We start from the raw sequence: 2,500 nt of genomic DNA on the forward strand, positions 1-2,500 counted from the left end.
TCATCTCTCTCTCTCTTTCTCTCTCTCTCTCTCCCCTCTCCTCTCCTCTCTCTCTCTCTCTCCCCTCTCCTCTCTCTCTCTCTCTCTCTCTCTCTCTCTCTCCCCCTCTCACATCGACACCCCTCCCCTCCCCATCCTGCCCTGTTTGCTGGAGGTTGCACACATTCCCTCTATGTGAACAGTTTCATTAATATTCCTCTTCCGTCTGTAGTTCTGTGTCTGTACGTCTGAGGAACGTTGGTTCACCACTTTGTACTGCATCAGGTTTATATGGTCCAAATGAGGAAGAAAGCTCCTTGACTTGACTCTGGTTTTCAGGGAGGATGACAACAAGCCGGAGGATAACAGAGATGGGGACAATGCTGGCCACGTCTGTTCTCTTGCTGACATCACACACACGTAAACAACTTTACTTTAGTTTCATTTAAACACCAGTGTCATTAAATTAGAAGTGTGTGTAACAAGTGCTGTGTGTGTGTGTGTATCTGTGTGTGTGTATCCATGTGTGTGTCACAGGGAGGAGGATCTGGAGGAACACATTACTTTAACCAAAGACTATAAAGGTGAACTTTATTTTAGCTGTTTTTAAACCCAGAGGCTTGAATATTTATATATATACAGTATCTGACAAAAGTGAGCAAACTCACATATCAGCAACCATTTTAATTTATCTTCTCAAGAGACAAAACTATAGAAATGAAATTTGGATATATTTTAGCGTAGTCAGTGTGCTGCTTGTACAGTGGTATAGATTTACTGTCCTCTGAAAATGACTTAACATACAGCCGTTATTGTCAACATATAAGTGAGTAGACCCCAATGATAACAGCTGTATGATGTCCTATTCATCATGTTCATGTCTGTCTGTCTAACAGGACCATACAGATTGTGTATCTTGTATTAAAGCAGTTAGAATTTGGTGCTTTGTGTACAATTCTCTCACAATGTCAACAATGTTTAACATGGCGCCTCATGGCAAAAAACATTCTGAGTATTTGAGAATTAGATTTGTTGTTCTCCACAAAGATGACCTCGGCTATAAGAAGATGGGTAACATCCTGAAACAGTTACAGTACAGTGGCCAGGGTCATACAAAGGGTTTATAAGACGGGTTCTACTCAGAACAGGCCTCGTGAGGGACGAGCGAAGAAGCTGAGTCCTCCTGCTGTGTGTCAGCTGCAGAAGTTGGCTTCCAGCGTTGCTTTAGAGGCTGCAGAAGCAGCAGATCAGCTTGTCACTGCTCAGACGAGATGCTGCACACTACAACAAGTCGCTGTGCATGGCCGCCGTCGCAGACGCCTGGAAACAGTTTGCTTAAGACAACTTACAAGAGCATGAATTATTAGAACGATGTCCTGTGATCTGATGAGACTAAAATAAACGTGTTTGGCTCAGATGATGTTCGGCATGTGTGGAGACGCTCCGGTGGACCTACAGACCTGGGAAGCTGCACTTTATCGAGGGAAACTGTAACATTCTGAAGCAGAACATGATGCCCTCTCTTCAGAAACAGGATAATGACCCCAAACACACCACCAAGATGACATCTGCATGCTGAGGAAGCTGAAGGTGAAGGTGATGGAGTGGCCAAGTATGTCTCCAGACCTGAATCCTATTGGTCAACCTGTGGTGCATCGTCAAGCTGAAGGTGGAGAAGGGCCACATGTCTAACATCTAGCAGCTCTGTGATGTTATTATAGAGGAGTGGAAGAGGAACCCAACAACATCCTACACACATCTGGTGAACTCCAAGCCCAGGAGGATTAAGGCAGTGATGGACATCAATGTTAACACTATGGACACGGTTTTGACATGTTCACTCAGGGTGTCCTTACTTTTGTTGGCAGTTATTTAGACAATAATGGCTGTATGTTGAGTTATTTTTAGAGGACAGTAAATCTGCACCGCTATTCAAGCAGTATAATAAAGTGTTTGCTGTAATGTGAGGGGCGTACTCAGTTTTGTGAGATACTGTGTGTGTGTGTGTGTTTGTATATATATGTATGTGTGTGTGTATGTATGTGTTTTTATCTGTGAGTGTGTGTGTGTGTGTGTGTGATTTTCAGGAAAACAAGCATCTCCCCATAAACATCCATACGTTGTACACCGATGGAGGCAATTCTGGTTCGCGCCCGTCACTTCGTTTCTAGGCAACGTGATAATGTACTTCCTCTTCCTCTTCCTTTTCGCCTATGTCCTATTGGTCGAATTCAAACCTCCGCCTCCAGTTGGTCCCAGCTACATTGAATATTTGTTGTACTTTTGGGTTTTTACTTTGGTCTGTGAGGAGCTTCGACAGGTACAAACACACACCTTTCAGACACACACACACGCACAAACACACACGCACTTATTCTAAGTTTTGTGTTTCATGTCTTGGACAGTCATTTGTCAGCGGCTCAGGGAGTTTTTCTAAGAGTATAAGTATATACATCCAGGACATGTGGAACAAGTGTGACATCACAGCCATCTTCCTCTTCACCCTTGGCCTCATCTGCAG

At 43.8% G+C, this 2,500-nt stretch overlaps 1 protein-coding gene across 1 annotated transcript in view; it reads left to right on the forward strand.

Annotated features, from left to right (window-relative positions):
* The window catches only part of trpm4a (transient receptor potential cation channel, subfamily M, member 4a), a 35,504-nt gene that overhangs the window by 23,232 nt on the left and 9,772 nt on the right, over positions 1-2,500 (forward strand). The window contains exons 18-21 of the mRNA XM_060892303.1: positions 319-399; positions 517-563; positions 2,067-2,299; positions 2,385-2,500. Coding sequence (XP_060748286.1) covers positions 319-399; positions 517-563; positions 2,067-2,299; positions 2,385-2,500 — 477 coding nt within the window. The remainder of the gene's footprint in view (positions 1-318; positions 400-516; positions 564-2,066; positions 2,300-2,384) is intronic.

This window comes from Tachysurus vachellii, chromosome 18 (genome assembly GCF_030014155.1).
Source record: "Tachysurus vachellii isolate PV-2020 chromosome 18, HZAU_Pvac_v1, whole genome shotgun sequence".
Classification (NCBI taxonomy): Eukaryota; Metazoa; Chordata; class Actinopteri; order Siluriformes; family Bagridae; genus Tachysurus; species Tachysurus vachellii.